The following is a 17195-nucleotide window of genomic DNA, read 5'->3' on the forward strand; positions in this document are numbered from 1 at the left end:
CAGTAGTCAGGGCGGCAGCAGGCAGCGGCTTTGGCGATGAGCGGCGGCGGCGGGTGCGAGGCAGAGACGAGACGAGTCGAGTCGCGGAGTCGAGTTGCAGGCGCAGGCGCAGGCGGTAGGAGGACAACGACGACGACGACGACGAGCAAGAGGAGCAGGCTTGAGAAGCAGGGAGATGCGAGCATCATCACCACGACCATTTTCTTGCAACCAACACAAACACACGAGCGCGCGCACACATACGCACACCGCGAGATCCCTCTAATCATCCTCATACCCCCCTTGCTCGCCTGCCCGTGAAGGCAACCCCTCACTACTCGTGTCCATCATCATCTCCATCCTCACGCCCACGCCCATCACGCCCACCATGCCGCGCTAATAACCAATGTCTTCCCCCTTTGTCCGCCCGTCGCACCACACGCACTCTGCCAAACCATCGTCGTCGTCTTCTTCGGCCGCCATGACGACGTGGTCTCGGTCCAGCCAGGGAGGCGTAGGCGACCCGCACGGGTGGCCTTCATCGTCGTCCTCGTCTACTTTTACTCGTGAGACGTCGAGGAGCGATTCGGCCAGCATCTCTACCAAGGCGCCATCTGCGATGCGCAGAGTCGATCGAGATTTGCCCCCTCTACCGCCAAAGGATGATACAGATGAGCCGCAAATACAACCACCTCATCGCCCCTTTTTCGGTAGGCAGGCGAGTGATGGGAGTGGAGGGACAGGAGGCATCGTGGCCTCACCTACATCGCCCCGCGCGAAGTCGAGACCGCGCAAGGATAGCTTGGGAGCTGGCATCAAGAAGATCAGCAATGCATTCAAGAAGCCATCGATTGGGCAACTCCGCCAAGCAAGCGCATCAGCTTCGTCGCTACGATTGCGTTCGGGGGGAATCGATGTACCAGAATGGGATCCATCCCTCAAAGTCCCCAACTCTGCGCCTATTCAATCGTATGGATCGCAGAGTCCCTCGCCAGGGCCTAGTAGTTCGTCGTACTTGCAACCATCCTCCTCTTCCATGGCTTCTTCCTCATCCTCTGTACCTCCCTCGCCTACGTCAGACCCCAACATCGGCCTACCCTACAGCGTCCAACACAACGTCCACGTCGACGTCGGTCCAGACGGCTACACGGGTCTACCAGCATCTTGGGCTGCTCACCTCAGCCAGTATAATGGCGAAGAGCGATGGCAGCACCACAACGAGGCGACAGCGCCGGGAAGCAGCTCAGCCTCGGCCCGCTTCTCCCCACCAGCATCAGCTTACTCCCCTCAACCATCAACAATGCGCACTCTACCCAGCAACCGCACGCGATCGCGATCACGGACTCCATCGCCCACTCGTAGCGAGTCGGTACGATACCCTACGGACACTTCCCGCCTACAGAGCAAATGGTCCATGAGCACCGCTCGAGACGATAGCAGCGGGAGGGCAACGACTCGTCCTAGCTATGCGCCTTCGGTCGCTTCAACGAGCTATTCCTCCGTCCTGCAGCGTGGCTGGGATGAGTGGTCAGAGGGAGGGGGAGGAGCAGGAGCGGCAGCATCAGCATCTTCGCCTCCTCCGCCTGTGCCGCCTCTACCAGCAGACGCGGGGGCTCAGCGTGAACAACCAAGGTCGAGCAGCTCGTCAGAAGGGGCTCGTAGTGTGGGTTTGGGTTTAAGCATCGATTCCATCAATCACGCGCTAGAGGCTCAAGCGCAGAGTCCGCTCATTCCGGATTTCCTCAGTACGGGCGAGAAGGACAATGGGGACTGGGCGGCAAGCTTGTTGGCGTCGATACCAGCGGGAGACGAGGCGGCCGAGGGCAGCACGTCTGGCAAGGACAAGTTCAGCAAGAAGGCTGCTTCGAAAAGTGGAGTCGCGAGCAGGGAGCCATCGATGAAGCAGCGACCCAGCTCACGAGCGTCAAAGAAGAGTGTCAAGGGCAGCAAGGCTAGGCAACAAGCTGCAGCCTCGGCCGCCACTACCGCAGCATCAGGCTCAGACCTCAAAGCCCCCGCCTCAACCCCCGCCGCCTCTGGCAGCAAGTCCCGCGCCACTTCCCGCGCCCCTTCACGCGCAACGACTGCCGCTACTCGTCGACGGCGCAAATCGGGCGCCTCGACGGCCTACCCGAGCGGCTCGGACGAGGAAGAGGACGAGTTCTCCTACGAATACTCGGAGGAAGGGGACGGGGACGAAGAGTACTCGTACGAGGAGGGTGTACAGATCAGCACCGCGACGGCTGTGGGGCGAGTGAGCCAGTTCATCAAGGGCAGCCCGCGCAGCATCGGTACGACGACGAGGACCGCCACAACTACGACCGCTGCTGCGACGAGTCCGAGTGAATCGTACTCGCAGACTCCCAGGAGGAAGGGGGCGGATCTGGACAAGGACAAGGCGGGCGGGATCGCGCCTGGCGAAGGGGAGTCCACCTCGTCTGCCTCGCCTACAGAGGAGCGCGGCGGCAAGGCGGGCAGGTTGCGCGGGATGAGCAAGAGCATCGCAAAGCTGGCTAGGGTAGGCTCGGCCATGCAGGGGGCAATGCAGCACGGCGGCGGCGGCGGCGGCGGCGAGGACTCGACCACTACCTCCGCAGACAGCTATCCGAGCGAGACGCTTTCTGCCACTCATAGCGACTCGCTGGGCGGTGGTACCGGAGCGTCATCCTCCAGCGCGGGGCACGGTGGTCGGTCGACGACGGTTGCTCCAACAGGCAGCACCGCCCCTAGCAGCGCGGCAGGAATAGGACAAAAGATCTTGGGTCTCCGAGAAAGACGCAAGTTGAATGGTGCCCCTCGCCTCTTTGCGAGCAACAGGGATCGCTCTGCTACGATGTCCAGCACAGAAAATGAGTTTGCGAGCGCTTCTGCCAGTCCAACAATCGACGCCTTGCCGGGCACGCGGAGGGGTTCTGCGGCGCGCGCCTTCTTTCGTCGTGAGTCGGCTCAGAGTGGCGAGACGTCGAGCAGTTCGCCTGTTATTACGAGGTCGAGACCGGGAGCAGGAGCGAGGCATGCCGTCATGGAGGACGAGGATGCCGGACCGGAGTTACCGCCAAAGGTCCCACCTAAGGACCCGAGCCCGTCCCTCCTCTCGCCCTTCCTTCGCACGCCGATTGAGATTATCAGGCCTAACGCCGATGGGTGGTTCACTGCACCCGCGAAACGGAGCGCCTCTGCTCAGAGCTCCTCTAATGGGCATGCCAACTCGGCGGGTGCGCAAGGGCAAGGGCCCGGCGGGCACTTCCTCGCGACACCGACTTTCCCGCCTTCGCCCGCCTCGCCCGGGTCCAGGGAGGGATCGCAACACAACTCGTACACAGCGAATGACTACCTGGAGCAGTGGATGCAGGACGAGGGGCAAGACGGCGCCGGGGAGGACGATGAGACTATGCCTGGTGAGAAGATTGGCTCAGGAATGGTGGCCGCAGCCTCCGGCTCAGCGTCCGCCTCACGCTCCTCATCACGGCGACATCATCACCACCGTCGCTCCTTCACTGGGGCCACACGGGAAGGAACACCTGCCTCGGCCTCTGCCTCCTCTTCAGCACGAGCTTCTCGTCCCCTATCCTCCGCCAGCCTCCCCACCGCACCGGACGGCATCATCCTGCCCTCCCCGGACACCGAAGCCCTTGAAGCGGCCAATGCTGCTCGTCCCTCCTCACGCATGTCTCAGACGTCCCGCTCCTCTCGTCGGGCCACGAATACCGCTCGCGTACCGCGGAGATCAGGAGAGACGACGCGCAACCGTTTCCCAGTATCTACGCACTACCCTAGCGGTTTCTCCGAGGGGTTCTTCGACGAGAGAGCTGGCGGAGGAGGGCAGGGACAAGATGGCAACTTCTTGCCGCGCGAGTCGTTCGACCTCGACGATCTGCTGCCGCAACACCTCAACGACGTGCCGCCTGTCCCGCCTTTGCCCGTCAGTTTGGACTCGCCGATCGCTAAGAGCAGAGGACTGCCCTCGACGGAGGAGGGGCATGGAGGGGTGGTGCACAGAGAGAAGAGCAGACCTTTACCTTCCCGCGTGCCTTCGTCGGGCGCCGGCGCGGGCAAATCGCCAAAGATGGCCATGGGGCAGCAGAGTCCTTCTACGTCTCGTCCCGCCTCTCGTCAGTCCCTCAACGCAAGGAAGAGTCCTCGCAGACGCTCACGTTCCCGCTCTCGCGTCGCTGGCGGAGGCAAAGGGGCCATCCTCCCCGCGTCGACATCCGCAGCGTCAGCGAACGACCTCCCCGCGCCAGGCCTGCCAGAGTCGGTGAAACCGGCCTCGCGCTTCCTCTCCTCGGCAGACCCGGAGCGCGTCTTCTCCTCGCTGACCCTCATAGGAGCAGGCGAATCAGGGGACGTCTATTCCGCGCGTGGCCCGGGCGGGATGACCAGCTCGAACACGAACGGCATAGTGGCGATCAAGGTTATTCGACTCGACCCTCCAGAGTCGGAGGACGACGATGAAGAGGAAGGTAGCACGGGTGCCTCTAGACTGGAAGGTTTGGCCAGCGAGCTAGCATTATGGACCCTCTGCAACAAACACGAGAACATTCTCTCCCTCTACGACGTCTTTTTCGCCTCTCCCGAATCCACCACACCTCATCCGGGCGTCTGGCTTACCCAAGAGTTGGCAGATCGCAGTCTAGCGGATGTGGTGAGTCTCAAGCCTTCCGGGCTCATCCTACGAGAACGCGTCATGGCACGTATAGTAGCCGACGTTTTGCGAGCCCTTTGCGTCTTGCACTCGAAGCGCATCATCCATCGCGACGTGCGAAGCGATAATGTTCTCCTCTGTTCGGACGGTCGTGCGAAACTCTCCGACTTCACGCACGCCGTACAGCTCGACCTGGCCGGTGAGGCGAGGAAGAGGAGCAGTGTAGTAGGGACGGCCTACTGGATGGCTCCGGAGCTGATCCGCGCCGAGTCGTATGGCGTCGAGGTGGACGTATGGTCCTTGGGCGCCACGCTGTACGAGATGTGTCGTGGTGACCCGCCTAGAGTGGACTTGTCCCCCAGCGAGGCCATCAAGGCTACTGCGGAGAGTGGGCTGCCCGCGCTTGATCTGGAGGGCGGGACGACGACGACGACGCGCGAGCTGAGGCAGTTTTTGGCGTGGAGTACCGAGATGAAGGCAGAGGCAAGACCGTCCGCTGAAATGCTTCTGCAGACGGCCTTCTGTTCAAAGGCGGCAGAACGCGGTGCGGTTGGAAGGTTGTTGGAGCAGTGTCGTCTCATCGAGGCTAGTATGGAGGACGAGGACGAGGAGGAGGAAGAGGAGGGGGAGCGAACGGATGGCGATGGAGAGGGAGGAGGGGACTTTGTTGATGCGCGTGGTTGACGTCTCTACATTACGGGTTCTTCCCATCTAATATCGCGATCTACGACGGCGCGAGAGTTACACCACTACGGTAAGGTACGGTGCAAAGCATTGTGTCTATCATTGCGTGCGAATAGCGTGTGCGTGTGCGTGTGTGCGTGTGCTTGCGAGAATGATCCTCAGTCCAAGTCCTTGACGTACGACTCGAATCCCATCCAGTTCCCCCGCAGTTCCCCCGCAGGGCTCACGCCGCGTACTCCCCTCCCAGTACCCGTCTCCACTGCTCGAGGACGACCTCGACCACGAGCAACAGTACACCACCTCCCGGGGCCAATCGAAGCACCTTTGGCGTGAAGCCCTTGTAAAGCGCTGCCGCCCCCTCTTCGCGTGCGATGGTCAGCATAGACGGGAACGTCCAGTTGTACTTTGGCACCACGCCGGGTACGCGCGGTGTATTCTCTGTCAGCGAGCGAGTGAGCGAGCGCGAGCGGGAAGAGATGGAGCTGTCAGCAGTCAAGCTAACAGAAGGTACTTTGGCGCCGTGGTACGCACGAATTCTCGACTTGACCAGGTCCGCAGGAGTATTGAGTGCCGTCCCCACGAATCCACCGATGGCGCCCGAGATGAAATTGTTGCGGAGCTCTTCGCCCTTGCCATTTGCCTTGGGCATGAGTGAGCGCACCTGGTGGATACAGCCGAAGTAGCCTGGGCGGCGTGACGTGAGGCGGCGTAGAGGAGTAAAAGAAGACGGTCAATGGGGGGAGGGGGAAGCTGGGACTACACGCGAGACTCACCTCCGTTCCACAGCACATGCCTCCAGAATGTACTCTCCATCCCAGCGTACAGCCCCAGCAACCCGTCAGTCTTGACGATCTTGGCCACAACATCCATGGGCCCCTTGTACAGGTGAGCCTGAGCCTTATCCTGGAGTCGGATCTTGACCAGCTCGAACGGAACAACGACAAAGGACTCGGTTGCTCCAGCTGAACAGCCCGTGAGGACGGAGAGGCCTTGGGTCATCTGATCTGTTCCAAAAGCGGAGCGATACGTCTTTGCCCAAAAGTCGTTGGCTGCAAACTTGACGGCACGTTTGGGCGCTTCAAGCATCAAGGGTGGGACGATGCCGCGATAGAGACGACCGGGGCTGTGGGCGAGCGAGCGAGGAAGTGAGTGAGTGAAGAGGGTTCAGTCTTCCCTGAGCGAGAAAAAGGGCGGCAGCTTCGCGGCGCACGCACCCTTCGCTCGCTACAATCTTCTTGAAACAGTCCACCATGCCATTATAGCGATCCGCGGGCGCTACGTTGGCTCCTTGGAGCTGCATGCGCGTCTTGACCACGTCGAGAGGGTAGAGGCATAACAGCTCCGTGACGCCAGCTAGGGCTCCTGCTGAGAACTGGCAGTAGAAGGGGAGGGCTGTGCGGGGCGAGGCGACGGGGGTGATTGGAAGGTGAGTACAAGCAGCAGCAGAGGTTGCGTTGGGTGGAGTGGAGTGGGGGAAGCGACAGCGGCAGCGGCAACGCACGTTTCGGCTTGCGTTGAGTGGTGGCCATTTTGCGTTGCGTTGCGTTGCGTTGTCTCGATCGTGATCCTGATATCAAGAAAAAGGGGGACAAGACAAGACAAGGACAAAAAGAAGGAAGAAGTTGCTTGCTGGTGGGAGGAGGAAGAAGAAGTGGAAATCGAGTGGGGTCCGGCGATGCAGCGCAGCGTTGCAAAATGCAGCCCTTTCTCACATCCTCCCGCCGTTCCCCCCGCCCGCCTGCACTCTGTCCGGCGCTGCGAAGATGTCCGTGCTCGAGCCCTCTCTCTCCCGAGCGAGTCAAGTCAGACGGGCGGCGTCGTGTTCGATTGATTGCCGCTTGCCGCTCGGCGTGCCCGCTTACCCACTGTCACGTCAATTCCAATCCAATCCAATGAGCCATCAATCGGCTTCCCGAGGAAGAGTGAAAGAGAAGAGACCGAAGTCGATGTGCGGGACGCTGGGCGCGAAGCGACGATCACAAAGCCACGAACACGGAAGCATGGACCGTTGAACCCCCTCAACAAGCTGTGAGGTGTAAGTAATGACCTTGCACGATGTCTGTCATTGATTGCTTTTTCTTTCTTTCTAAGACACGCCACCCCTCACTCTGGCTGGCTGGCTGGCTGGCTGTATGCTCTTCCTTACTCCCTCTGCCTCTGCCTCTACCTCTCCAAGTGTACGTATACTCTCTCCACCTCTCCTCCTCTACTCATCCCCCTCCCCCTCCTCTTCGGGCAATTCCCCCTTCTCCCCCTCCTTTGCGGCCTTCTTCTCCTGCTTGGCAGCATTGGCCGCCGCAACCACGCGCTTAGGGTCGCTCACCGGGTCTCCGTCCTTTGCGTGCTTGAGGCCGGACTGCACGAGGGAGCGAAGCGACCGAGTACGAGTGCGAGTGCCGAGAGGGAAGGAAGAAATCAGCGTCTTGACGATAATCGAGTGACGAGGGTCGTCGGTCAAAAAGGGCACGTCGCTTACTCACCTGGAAGTTGGAATTCTCCTTCCCACTCGTCTCGTTCGAAGGATCCCTCCCCGCAGGGCTCTTCTGCTCCGGCGCTTCCTTAGAAGCGGCATGATCGGCCAGATGCTTATTTCCCTCGGGTTCATCCTCCCCATCAGCCTCTTCAGGCGTACGGGTCTGTTCATGTTTCTCCTCTCCACCTCCTTCCAATTTCCAAACAGCGTCATCCCCAGTCTTGTCGTCGGAGGCGGACGAACCGGCACCGTGTTGGGCGGGCTTGTGAGCCGCTCCCGTGATATGGCCGTGCTCGTTGTGCGTCTTAGACGAGGGGGAGGTGGCGTAGATGAAGAGGGAGCCGAAGATTAGGGCAGAGCTGATGGCCCAAGGGGCGTCCGAGGAGGGGATGAACTTCTTGGCCGTCTCTGCGGCCGAGGAGGCAGCGCCGCTTGAGCTCGACGAGGAGGAGGAGAAGCGCGGCACGGGAGTGCGAGCTGCCACTACTCCGCGACGAAGGGCTGCGCGGGAGGTGTTGAGGGCGAGGCGGGATGCTACCATGCTGGGTTGGTGTTGGTGGATGAGTGTATGCGGGTGGGATTGCTGGTTGATGATGATGACGAACGAAGGAAGTCGCTCAGTCCTGCACGCCTGGGCTCCACCCCTCGACCCGCGACCCGCGCCTAGCCGCATCGGTCCGATCCGGTCTTGCCCACCTTCATGCGTGACTGGCTGACGTAATGCCGCCCTACGCCGGCGGGCCTAGAGGCGGGAGTGACGATGAGGATGATGCGCCACGTGACGGAGTGGGGGCATTCCTCCCTCCTCTGAGAATAGCACGCCAAGCTCGCGATGGTGATGAGGGGACAATTTCATTTCAAAGTAGGGAGGCGTTGCTGTTAAGGATAAGAGGGGAGAGAGAGGAAGCAACAAGGCAGAAGAGCAAGAGACGATGGAGGAGCAAGAAGAAAGGAAAACCCACGGGAATAGTTGCAACGTCGTAGAGCAGGGCAGGGGTAGCAGCGTGTCCCTCTGCGGGGGGTATACAAGAGCGAGAGTACTCTAGAGAGGGAATGCGCTGTTGATGAGCACCTGTGACTGTGACGTGCAATGGGTGGCGTGGGTCTTGTCCTCTTCGTTCATTGGATGCGGGAGCAAGGGGGGAAAAGCAGGTTGAGGAAGAGAAGAGGACTAAAGGAGGGAGGGGGGGGGGGGCATGTTGATGATAATGATGATGCACCTCGTCGTCGTCTTCGACGAGGGCAGGGATATTCTCTATGTCCACGTCGCAGAATGGCGCTACTAGACTTGACGGGAAGCTTACGCCGCAGCGGTCACGGGCGCAGAAGCGGCGGGGGCAGCCTCGGCCGGCTTGGCAGGGGCGGCAGCCTCTACTTCGGTGGGCTTGACGGGCTCGGCAGCCTTGTCCTCGGCAGCGGGAGCCGCCTTCTCCTCAGCAGCAGCAGCAGGCGCCTTGTCCTCAGCGGCCTTCTCCTCAGCAGCAGCGGGAGTCTCAGCCTTCTTGGCGCCTTGCTTGGGGAAGAGACCGCCAATACGAGCAGAGAGACGTCGACCGAGCTTCTCCTTGTTGGCTGCGGGGGATTGAGGCGAGTCCTCCTTCTTTGCGTCCGAGGCGATCTGCGGGTGAGCGAGGGAGCGAGCGAGGGAGCGAGAGAGAGGGCAGGAGGAGGAGGTCAGCATGAGGTGCGGGAGAGGGAGAAGGAGGATGAGGCGCTTGCGACGCACCTTGACTCCCTCAGCGGGCTTGTCGCCCTCAGCTGCCTCGGTGGCAGCAGCGGGCTTGGCCTCATCCGTAGCAGTAGCGGCGGCAGGGGTGGCTGCAGTCTCCTCAGCAGCGGCGGGCGTGACAGCGGCCGTCTCGTCAGCCTTGGGAGCCTCCTCGGAAGCAGCAGCAGCGGCGGGCTTGGTCTCGTCAGCCTTGGCGGCCTCAGCAGGCTTGGTGGCGGCCTCGTCGGTCTTCTTCTCTTCAGGCTTCTTGGGGCTGTGTGTGGGTGCGTGACGAAAGAGGGAGAGGCGTGAGCGAGGAGGGAATAGGCGGAGGATGGAACGTGAAAGGCATCGCACACTCACCTCTTCTCCTTCAGGAAGCTGAGCAGGCGGTTGATCATGCTCTGACGCTTCTCCTTCTTGGGGGTGGCGGGGGCCTTCTCCTCCGTCTTGGCAGCTGCGGGGGTAGTCGCCTCGGCCACGGGAGCAGCGTCCTGCGAAGAGGGGGTGACACGCAATGAGCTGACTGTGCGATGTATGCATGTAGGTGATGTTGCGTCTCGCGCTCACCTTGGTGGGCTCAGCCTCAGCTGCTACGGGGGCAGCGGCAGCGGCAGTGGGAGTCTCGGTGGTGGCGGGCTGTACGATCGAGGGAGTACACGATCTCAATGTCAGCTCATGCTCGCTTTCAAGCTTATCAGCGCCGTCTGGTCTCACCTTGGCAGCCTCCTCCGTAGCAGCGGGCGCAGCAGGCGCAGCAGCGGCAGGCGTAGCCTCAGCGACGGCGGCGGGGGCGGGTGCCTCCTCCTGTCCAGCGTGCGCAGAATGATCAGCATCTCCAATTCACGCCTGCACACTGTGGCGACGTACCTTGACAACGTCAACAACGGGAGCAGTCTCCGCGGTGGGAGCGGTGGCAGTAGTGGGCTCGGTGGGGGCGGACATGTTTGTTTGCTAGAGGGCTGGTATGCGTATGTGATCAAGATGGAGGAAAAGCAGAAGAGCGGATGCGAATGCGGATGAAGTTGAAGGGGGAGTGTGTGGGGAGAGAGGACAAAGAGGTCAGTCAGTCAAGTCACGCCTTGAGTTGCTTTGTGTCAACGTCCACGGCCACAGCCAATGGCAAAGCGAGGCGACACGGCACGGCACGGCCCGCCCTCTCATTTGGATCGAGCGCGGTGGGGGGGGCTTGACCTCACTAGTCTAGCCAAGCCAGCAAGCAGGAGCCATGACTAGAGGCAGCAGCAGCGCTCCCTCGCTCGCTGGCTGGCTGGCTGACGGGCTGGCATCCTCTGCACGCCATCGCCCATCGCGGTCGCAACGAGGGAGCTCGGCGAGCGATAGCGCCTCTGTGACGCCGTCCGGGTGCGCCCTGGATCTCACTCTGAGTGATGAGCCAGGCAGCCAGCCCTCTTTCTCGGGCCGAGCTAGGCTCAGCTCGACGTGCTCTCCTCTCGTGCCCGGCGTGGCAAGTCCAACACCTGCACGGTGCGCCCGCCCTAGCCTGTCAAGACAAAGAGGCCGGGCGGACAGACAGACACCCAGGAGCGAGCGAAGACAACGAGATACGGTTGGTTGCTACTTACGTTTCGAGCTATGCTAGTGGGAAAAGAGGTGGGAACGAAGAGTGATGGTGGTAACGAAGAAGAGATAGAGAAGGGGGGGCAGGGAACAAAGGAGACGCTTGGTTGGCTCTGGTTGCGCAGGCAAAATGTGACGATAAAGTGACCTCTTTCCCTGCCTGGGCGAAAAATTAGGGGTCGGCCAAGGGCGCAGCAGCAGGCGCAGGCGCAGGCGCAAGGGAGCGCGGACGGGCGGGCGCTTTGTGCTGCTCTGGCTGGCTTTCTTTTTCTCGAAAGAAGAGCAGGAGCAGAAGCAGAAGGCTAACATACATGCAGGCGGGCGGGCGTTGATGCGAGCGCGGACACGGAGAGAACACGGAGCAGAGGCAGCTTTATTCTCGAGTCGCAAACGAGTTGGGAGGGCGAAGGCCAAGGCAGGGGAAAGATAATGTTGGCAGCCCAAAGGCGAGGCGAGGCGAGCTGGCGAGCAATGCAGAGCCCAGCCAGCCAGCAGGCAAGCAGGCTGAACGAACCGCCGGAGGACCGCAGAGTTGCAAGACAGCCGTGCGTGTGCAGCTTGATAGCGAATGCCGGGTTGGCGATCAAGGTTCGAGGTTTGAGATGGGACCCTACACTGGCTGGGCGCGACGGCAAATCACAGCTCACACGACCTGTTCCAACGTCCAGCGTCCAAGGGGTATCGACTTAGCATGCCATTCGCGTCGCTCGCTCGCCCGCCCGCCCGCCTACCTGCCCACCCCATCCCTCAATCTCCCCCACAACCCCCCTGCAATCTCCACAGCACCTTGAGCCGCATCCCCCAATCGTTGCGCCGGGTCCACCCCGCTCATGCCAGCCGCCCCTCCATTCTGTCCACTGCCACTTCCATCTCGCCCTCCGCCTACATTGAGCTGCACGGGGCCGATACGAAGGTTAAGCCCCTGCCCACCCTGCGTTGCTGATTGACCTGTTGTGGCGGCGTGAGCAGGAGCAGGAGGTGGACGCGCAATGCTATGGCCGAAACGAGTGGCCGCGTCCTGCACTATGTCCAGCCAGGAGGAAGAATTGAGGATCGTCGACCCGCCAAGAAGAAAGCGCGTCGTCTGCCCGCCGCCAACCGGGTGTGTCGGTGTAGAGGTTCCCGTGCCTGTGCCCGTGCCACTGCCGGCACCCGAGGCGCTCACGCCCTGTTGGTTGAGCTGGTGCACATATCTCGCCTCCTCGTACGTTGCCCCTCCCACAATGAAGACGATGACCTCCTGCGGCACAGGCTGCGGTGCACCTGCTGCCACGCCGGGTGGAGCCCCTCCCCCCACATAAGGGTAGGATGTCTCCCTCAACCTGCCCCTCATCAAGGCCTCGACGGCCTTGCTCAAATGCGGTGTATGTTGCGTATAGACATTCTCCACTCCTTTGATCCCACGCTGCAAGGCACTCCTCCCTCGACTGAAGAAGCCTTCGTTGGAGAACAAGTCGTCCTGCCGTTGATCCGCCCCCGCCATGTTGAGTAGGACGAATACGAGCCCGGCCTTGGATTCGGGTACGCCCTGCGTGAGGAGGGACGAGACCAGAGAAGTGATCTGTGCCGCCGGATGTTTCTGGTAGCGCAGCGCGTAGAGGATTACGAGGCGCAGTTTCGAGTCGGGAGATATGTCCGTGCGGGGGAGGAGGTCTTGGAGTGTCTGCGCGCGTGAGATCGGGGGGCAAACAGGGTCAGTTACGGCAAACCCCTAATGCCCACTCGGAGGCCCATAACGGCGAAGCATTCGCCCTCGCCTCGCACGCGCCTCACACACGCTCACCCACCTTGAGGTCCTGCGCATGACTCTCCTGACTCGCCAGTCCCTGCTCTACTTCGCTGACCTCCAACAACTTCTCCCCTTCGACAATCCTGCTCAACTCGCCCAATAACGTCACATGCTTCGAAACATTCCCTCCCAATTTGCGAAACTCCGGGTACTCCTCTACAAATCGCTTCATATCCTGGACGGTCTCTATCCTTTTGCTGGAGGCCGTCTTGGTCTGGAAATCGAGGACGTAGCGTTTAATGCTTGCACCGAGGTCCCCGTAATTGTCGTAGAGGTTTGAAGCGAAAAAGGGGTCTTCGCTGGTTGAGAGGACTAGTTCGCGTTGGTTGGGGGGAAGGGAGGAGGAGGCCGGGAGGGAGATCCTGCCATTGTGGATTCTGAGGAGTTGGTGAAGCATGGCTTGGTAGGTCCATTGGCTCAGAAGTGGAGTGACGGGGTCGTTGCGTCTGTCCAGGATGAGCAGGAGTGGTGGTGGTGGCGAGGCAGGGGAGGAGGAGGAGGAAGAAGAAGAACGGAAATCGAAGAGGGAAGGTTGACCTTGCGTTACCTGGTAGTGAACCTCTTCGCCCAACCGCTTGGCTAGACCACTCATCCTCTCGTAGCGGATTGTTGGCTTCTTCTTGAGCGAGAGTAATAGCGCCATCAGGCCCGCAATGTGCCTCTCTAATGCTGCCGGGTGCCATTCGTGTGGAGATCCACCCCAAGGGCCCAGTGGTTCTGATGTTGACGCCGCCGAGGAGCCAGGCGAAGGGGAGGGGGAGGGAGCCAGCGCGAAGAGATCACGATTGACGGGCAGATAGTCGGCAAAGTACTCCTGCACCTCCTTGACCACATCATGCTCATCCGCCTCTGCCAGCCGCTCTATATCGCCCTTTGCGAGCACGTTTGTGAAATAACAATAGTAGCTCGCATACTTTGGCCATGCAAGCTCGTCGCACAGAGACTGGATGGATTCGCGCGTGGGGCGCAGCAGGACGATACACTTGAGATGTCGCATGCGTTGTCGCGAGGGATCGTCTATGCGGTCTGTGAGGTAGACTTGGTGGGAGAGGAGCGTGGATTGGGTGAGGGAGAGGCTGATGATGGGCGTTGTATGCGCGTCGAGGAGGAGGACTTTCATTCCTGACCCGCCTGATGCCGAGGGGGAGAGGAGCCGAGTCAGGTAGGAGGAGACGGCTTTCTGGACGTCCATTGTTGGCGCGTGGTGGCGAGGAGTAGTGGCGAGAGAAGCTGGCGTAGATGTTGCGCTCGAGGACCAGGAACAAAAGAAGGCGCAAGGACGGCGTGCCAACGACGGTCAGTCGAGACGTCGGATTGCGTCGACGGACGGACAGAGAGGGACGAGGCGCAGCGCAGCCCTCAGACGGAGGCCCGTGCAGTCGAGTCGAGTCGAGTCGCGGCAGCGGGACGGCAATCAGGAACGGCTCAGACGCCTGCTCTCCCTTCTTTGCTCCCTACCACATCATGCCATCTCCGCCTACCCACACAAAGGTGGCCCGCTACGGCACATGGGAGTCACCGATCACTCCCGACCTACTCACACAAGGCGCCATCTCCTTTGGCGAGATCACCGTCGTCGGCTCTCCTCCGCGTGTCGTGTACATCGAGAACAGGCCAGTAGAAAAGGGCCGCGCAGCTCTGGTGGATATCGGGACCGTCGAGGATGAGGGCAAGTCAGAGCCGGCGGACATCACTCGCGGCGAGATCAACGCTCGCAGTGCGGTGCACGAGTATGGAGGAGGGGCATTAGCGTCGTCCGACCTCGAGGGGGGGATCGTCGTCTTTGCGAGCTACAAGCCGGGGGACTATGGGGTTTTTAAGAGCACCTGGACCGGTAGCGACTGGTCAGCGCCGCAGCGCATCACCCCGCACAATACAGCAATGCGCTACGCCGACTTCTGCATTCATCCTTCCAACCCTAGCCTGATCCTCGCAATCCAAGAGGACCACACCGTCGACACGCCCTCCGCCGTGGTGAACACGCTGGTTATCATCGATGCGAGCGACAAGACGGTCAAAGTGGTGGCGTCAGGGAGGGACTTTTACTCCTCGCCACGCTGGTCCTCCGACGGACGCTTCGTGGCGTGGGTGAGCTGGGATCATCCGGAGATGCCGTGGTGGGCTACAGAGCTTTGGGTTGCTTCGTTTGACGCGGGGAAGAGGGAGATCGTAGACTCACGCGTCGTGGCGGGAAAGGAGGGGAAGGTGAGCGTGGGACAACCCATCTGGATGCCCGGCAACTCTGCGAGCGCGGGAGGTCAGACACTCGTGGCCTTCTCCGACGAGAGGAACGGCTTCTCCCTGCCGCACAAGATCAACGTCGATGCCACCCCAGACAATCAGCTGCAACTCGGTTCTTGGACTCCCGTACTTGACAAGCCAATCGAAGGGGACTTTCTCAAGCCGGCCTGGACTCTCAACAATAGCAGTGTCGTTGCCCTGAACGGGGAGACGCTCGCCTGCATCGTAACGCGCGGTGCGACGGACACCCTCAGCGTCCTCTCCCTTGGCTCAGGCAAGCTCACCGAGCTCGTCACGCCGTACAAGGCCTTCCACCAGCTACGCACAGCGGGATCGCGTCGAGTAGTAGTCAACGCGGGGAATGCGCAGCAGCCCAGCGCCATTGTGGCCATCGACGTCGAGGCCAGCTCGCCCAAGCCGCAAGTACGCGTACTGCGCCAATCCTCCGACCTGATCGCGTCCGGCAAGATCTCCCCCTCGTACCTCTCCCAGCCTAGGGAGATCTCCTTCCCCACCACCCTCCCCCCGCAATCCACCCCAGCACTATCGCACTGCATCCTCTTTCCCCCTCGCAACCCCAACTACACCGCTCCCCGGGGCACGAGCCCGCCCTGCATCTTCCGCATCCACGGTGGCCCCACATCGGCCGCGTCGGGCGGCGAGTTGAATTGGGAGACGAACTTCTGGACTTCACGCGGGTATGCGGTGTGTTTCGTCAACTATGGTGGGAGTACGGGGTACGGGAGGGAGTTTATGCTCCGGCTGAACGGGGAGTGGGGGAGAGTGGATACGAGGGATTGTGTGGCTGCGGCGAGGTATTTGGGTACGGTGCAACGACCTGCGCGAGAGGACGTGGGGAAGATGACGCGGATTGCACGCCAGCAGTGGGAGGGGCTGGAGGAGGTGTACGATACGGCGGAGGGGAGCGTAAAGGTTACGATGCAGCGTCCGCAGGGGCAGGGCGGATGGGGATGGTGGGACCTGGTTACCACGCCGCTTGCCGCAGTCGCTTCGCTCGCTCTGGGACGTCTCGCAGCGGGCGTGGGCATGGGCACGGGCGGGCTGCTCGCCTCCCACCCGACAGCAACCACGGCTGGTGTCACATTGGCGGGCATGCTAGCCTACCTCCGCCTAGCCAAAGTACGCGTACTGAGCGAGAGTGTTTGGGTTTCTTCTACGCTCGGCTTGCAGACGGAGACGCGGCGCGGCCTCTTCCTCCCCTTTGCGCGCCGCAAGCCCTTTGTCCTCTCAACGCAGCGCTCCCCGCTCATTCCGAGGGACAGGATCCTCGACCTCGTCCTCAACTCCAGCATCTCGCGATGGTCCGTCCGAGACTACCTAGCCGTGGGGGTGCGCGCAAGCCCGCGCGACAAAGCGGGCAGTGCAGGCGGGTCCTCCTCATCGTCATCATCCGCGCGTAGCGCTGGGAGACAGCTGCACACCCTCTTCCCTCACATGGAACCTCGCCTCCCCATCGTAGAGCGCATCCACTCCACGCTGTACCCGGCCCTCTTTCCCTCCTCGTCCAACCCAGTCGAGGCAGCCCGCGCCCCCATCCCAGCACTGAGGCACAACGCTCCCCCCTCGGGCTCACCGCTCATCGACCCGACGAAGCTGATCATCTCGGGCGGGTCCGCCGGCGGGTATACGGTGCTCGCCTGCCTGGTGAACCATCCGGAGCTGTTCAGCTCCGCCACGTCCAAGTACGGCGTGGCCGACCTCACTCTTCTAGCGCAGGAGAGCCACAAGTTTGAAAGTCAGTACGTCTTCCAACTCCTGGGTGGGACGCCAGAGCAGGTACCCGATGTGTACCACGATCGTAGCCCGATCTATAAAGCTGGGAGGATCAGGACTCCCTTGCTTGTGGCGCAGGGGAGCGAGGATAAGGTCGTTCCGCCTAATCAGAGTGAAATGATCGTCGAGGCGATCAAGGGGCAGAAGGGGGATGGGGGGGAGGGGAGAGTCAAGTACTTGTTGTTCGAGGGGGAGGGGCATGGGTTTAGACAGAAGGAGAATGTGGTGCGCATGCTGCAAGAGGAGGAGGGGTGGTATAGGCGGACGTTGGGGCTGGATGCATAAGGAGGGACCGTAGGCC

The 17195-nt window shown here is 61.4% G+C and overlaps 7 protein-coding genes across 7 annotated transcripts; 3 read left to right on the forward strand and 4 right to left on the reverse strand.

The window, feature by feature from the left end:
* Nucleotides 1-4237: 4237 nt before the first annotated feature.
* On the forward strand, nucleotides 4238-5146 carry BDZ90DRAFT_208818 (kinase-like protein; the record flags this gene model as incomplete). Its single annotated transcript, XM_025504024.1, has 2 exons — nucleotides 4238-4442; nucleotides 4488-5146. Coding segments are annotated over 2 exons (864 nt in total), but the record flags the coding sequence as incomplete, so codon positions are not given.
* Nucleotides 5147-5301: 155 nt separating this feature from the next.
* On the reverse strand, nucleotides 5302-6983 carry BDZ90DRAFT_233502 (mitochondrial carrier). Its single transcript, XM_025506656.1, has 5 exons — nucleotides 6810-6983; nucleotides 6523-6700; nucleotides 6082-6431; nucleotides 5840-5992; nucleotides 5302-5746 (listed from the first exon to the last, which is right to left on the reverse strand). Exons 1-5 carry the CDS (start codon nucleotides 6835-6837, stop codon nucleotides 5532-5534), a joined length of 924 nt encoding a protein of 307 aa, XP_025360985.1. The 5' UTR covers nucleotides 6838-6983; the 3' UTR covers nucleotides 5302-5531.
* Nucleotides 6984-7341: 358 nt separating this feature from the next.
* BDZ90DRAFT_275473 (hypothetical protein) lies at nucleotides 7342-8376 on the reverse strand. Its single transcript, XM_025508881.1, has 2 exons — nucleotides 7789-8376; nucleotides 7342-7664 (listed from the first exon to the last, which is right to left on the reverse strand). Exons 1-2 carry the CDS (start codon nucleotides 8320-8322, stop codon nucleotides 7515-7517), a joined length of 684 nt encoding a protein of 227 aa, XP_025360986.1. The 5' UTR covers nucleotides 8323-8376; the 3' UTR covers nucleotides 7342-7514.
* A 705-nt stretch (nucleotides 8377-9081) lies between these two features.
* Nucleotides 9082-10434, reverse strand: BDZ90DRAFT_227946 (hypothetical protein; the record flags this gene model as incomplete). The annotated part of the gene is made up of 6 exons (XM_025504782.1): nucleotides 9082-9399; nucleotides 9508-9763; nucleotides 9853-9983; nucleotides 10060-10128; nucleotides 10207-10296; nucleotides 10360-10434. The coding sequence occupies 6 exons, from the start codon at nucleotides 10432-10434 to the stop codon at nucleotides 9082-9084; spliced, it is 939 nt and encodes a 312-aa protein (XP_025360987.1).
* Nucleotides 10435-10575: 141 nt separating this feature from the next.
* BDZ90DRAFT_53575 (hypothetical protein) lies at nucleotides 10576-11295 on the forward strand. The gene has a single exon (XM_025509656.1). The coding sequence runs from the start codon at nucleotides 10718-10720 to the stop codon at nucleotides 11090-11092; it is 375 nt and encodes a 124-aa protein (XP_025360988.1). The 5' UTR covers nucleotides 10576-10717; the 3' UTR covers nucleotides 11093-11295.
* Nucleotides 11296-11824: 529 nt separating this feature from the next.
* BDZ90DRAFT_233508 (Sec1-like protein) lies at nucleotides 11825-14165 on the reverse strand (the record flags this gene model as incomplete). Its single annotated transcript, XM_025506657.1, has 2 exons — nucleotides 12858-14165; nucleotides 11825-12733 (listed from the first exon to the last, which is right to left on the reverse strand). Coding segments are annotated over exons 1-2 (1943 nt in total), but the record flags the coding sequence as incomplete, so codon positions are not given.
* A 135-nt stretch (nucleotides 14166-14300) lies between these two features.
* On the forward strand, nucleotides 14301-17179 carry BDZ90DRAFT_280890 (hypothetical protein; the record flags this gene model as incomplete). The annotated part of the gene is made up of 1 exon (XM_025509318.1): nucleotides 14301-17179. The coding sequence occupies exon 1, from the start codon at nucleotides 14324-14326 to the stop codon at nucleotides 17177-17179; it is 2856 nt and encodes a 951-aa protein (XP_025360990.1). The 5' UTR covers nucleotides 14301-14323.
* Nucleotides 17180-17195: the final 16 nt, after the last annotated feature.

This window comes from Jaminaea rosea (genome assembly GCF_003144245.1).
Source record: "Jaminaea rosea strain MCA 5214 unplaced genomic scaffold BDZ90scaffold_11, whole genome shotgun sequence".
Taxonomy (NCBI): Eukaryota; Fungi; Basidiomycota; class Exobasidiomycetes; order Microstromatales; genus Jaminaea; species Jaminaea rosea.